The 2611-nt window shown below is 47.9% G+C and overlaps 1 protein-coding gene across 1 annotated transcript in view; it reads right to left on the bottom strand.

Moving 5' to 3' along the window:
* The window catches only part of LOC107105146 (sodium/potassium-transporting ATPase subunit beta-2-like), a 26026-nt gene that overhangs the window by 10241 nt on the left and 13174 nt on the right, over positions 1–2611 (bottom strand). Inside the window, exons 4-6 of the mRNA XM_015405266.1 lie at positions 2553–2606; positions 1919–2044; positions 628–687 (exon numbers count right to left, since the gene is read on the bottom strand). Coding sequence (XP_015260752.1) covers positions 628–687; positions 1919–2044; positions 2553–2606 — 240 coding nt within the window. The remainder of the gene's footprint in view (positions 1–627; positions 688–1918; positions 2045–2552; positions 2607–2611) is intronic.

The raw sequence follows: 2611 nt of genomic DNA, 5'->3' as shown, positions 1-2611 counted from the left end.
GGGTTAGAGACCCCGCCATGGTTACAGGCACCATCATTGTTGGGTTACAGGCACCATCATGGTAGAGTATGAGGCACCTTCATGGTGGGGTTAGGGACAGCACTGGTAAGGGGTCCAACCAGGTGAAGGAGACCTGGCAGGATAATAATTCTAGGCAGGGATGAAAACCACAAAGACCTTCTCCTGGACGCCATGATGGTCCTAACCCCAACCCAATAAAAGCAGAAGTCAGAAATGTTGGTATAGCCTCCATTCTCCTACCAGGATCTCAGACCATAGATGGTCTGCCAGACCCTGAGCAAACATCCAGACCTTCTGGGCTCTGAAGGAGTCCATGCCTCAGACGGAACTGGCTGCCAGACAGGGACTCCCCACACCCCCCACACCCAATGGGTGGTCTTTATATTATGCCTGATCTGAGTTACATGGAAAGAAAAATCTACAAACTGGGTTAGTCCAGATCTAAGGTCTGTGCTGGTGAAGATCTCCTAGAGGTCTCACCCCTTATGGCTTCCCACTTTGTGAGGCTGTAGACAAAGAGGACATGGAGATACATGGACACATGGAGACACAGGGACTCAGACAGATGAACACAGAGGCAGCGGGACACAGACGGGTCAGTCGGACCTTGGCTCCACAGCTGACATAAGGAGACTGGCCGTCCTTCCCAGGCAGCATCCCGATCACCTGTAGACACAGAGGAGGAGGTCAGATGGAGGCTCTGCAGCACCTCCATCAGTAGGAAAATCTACATCTACCTGCTGGTCAGGGCAAAATTCAGGGCGCTCAAACAGAACCAGAACAGTCAGGCTTCTGGCATCATTCAGGCTGACCCCTAGAGACTTCAACCAGACCTAGTACTAGACTGAAGTTCCCTCACCAAGAACATAAAGGTCATCAGAGTCAGCTTCACCACTGACCGTGTCAGATGAACTAACTAATATCAACTGCAGAGTTTAGCAGGAAGTCCTAGCCTGGTTAGCAAAGCATCTAGCTCTGTTCAGTGCTCTTCATTAAATTCCTTACCATGTTTGGTGGGATAGCATCATAGCACAGTGACTTCTGGATCTCAGAGAATACCGACACATTCACCTTTGGCCTCTGATGTAATATTTAGCCGTCCAGACCTGCACTCATTCTGAAATTAGCTGGTTGACCCGAAAACAATAAGCATCCGGCTCCGTTCCCATTGGTATAAAAAGCCGATCTGATCCCCAACAGGCAGCTGCATGGCCTCCGTCCCCCACTGCTGCCTGATTGGTGAGGCATCACGCTGAGTTAGCTTTGATGATGTCATCAGTGTGACTGAAATTAGGAAAGTAAACAACAGAGAGCAACATGGAAGGGAGCCAGGGCGTAGTTGGTGTTCTTTATTGTTTGGTTATTTTGTCTGTCGCTCTCACCAGTGCGGCTCCATGTTTATTAAATGCAGCAGATGCGTTTATGTTTGTTAGATCAGACTCGACTAGAGCCATATGGTGACGTCTCTACCTGGTGATCCATGGTATCATTACCTGGGGTCACCAGATCGGACAGTTTTACACCCAAACTCTGCAAACAGCTGCTAACCTCAATAAAATCATCCAAACCTCTGCCTCACTGGAATCCGATGTCAGACATTCAATTATTGCAGAAATAAAGAACAGGTTCTAAATATCTTCATTAAAACAAAGGTACTGGTTTTAACCATTTAATCTGATTATCCTCCCAGTTCCCAATGGCAGCATGGTGAGGAACTGCTAAGCACTCGATAATTGAACGTTTAGCGCCTCACTGTCTGATGGACGGAGACATTGATCTTATTCAAGCGATCAGAAGCAGCAGAACCAGCTTGATGGAGGAGGGACACAGGGCGTCCTAGGGTGGTTGCTATGGCTACCACAGAAACGTGATCAGAGAGTAAGTGATCAGAACCTACCCGGTTCAGTTTGATCAGGATGCAGGGCTGTCCTTTGCTGTAACCATAGAAACGGTCCTCAAGCCCTGAGCAGTCCCCCAGCATGGTCCGGTTGAACTGACAGGACCGCTTGGGATTGTTCCTCACCTGCATAAGAAAGGGGAGGAGTCAGTGAGGTCATAGTTTCTGAACTACCGGATCAGAACCAAGGTACTGCTGAGATTATCTTATTTTATTATATTTTTTAAAGGTGAAATATGGACACATTCTGGGTCTGGTCCTGGGTTCTGAAATCCTAAGAGAACCGATCCAAAGTCAGGATCATCACGCATAACCTGATAGGTTCCCAGCTCAGAGGACAAATCAGAACCAGAACTGTGACAGAACCAGACTAGCATAGAAGTCCATGTCAGCTGCCAGTGTCCAGACGGTACCAGCGGTACCATTGATGCTAAAGATGAAACCCAAATCAGACCCAACAGAACCAAAGCTCTGGTTCCTGCCATTAGAACATTCTGATACTGATCAGTCAGAGATCAGTTCTCTGATCAATGACCCATCAGAAATGTCTACTGATTCAAAGTCTGACAGAAGAACAGAACGCTGGTCCAAACCAGACTGACCATCATAGTCAGAATGGGGTCGTTATTTTTACCTCTCCACTGTCCTCCTGGATGAAATACTGATCAGGGGGACAATCGGCATTCAGCTGGA

Source organism: Cyprinodon variegatus, unplaced genomic scaffold, assembly GCF_000732505.1.
Source record: "Cyprinodon variegatus isolate N-32 unplaced genomic scaffold, C_variegatus-1.0 Scaffold2095, whole genome shotgun sequence".
Taxonomy (NCBI): domain Eukaryota; kingdom Metazoa; phylum Chordata; class Actinopteri; order Cyprinodontiformes; family Cyprinodontidae; genus Cyprinodon; species Cyprinodon variegatus.
Note: the sequence above shows the minus strand (reverse complement) of the source record. Positions and strands in the feature narration are given on the sequence as shown.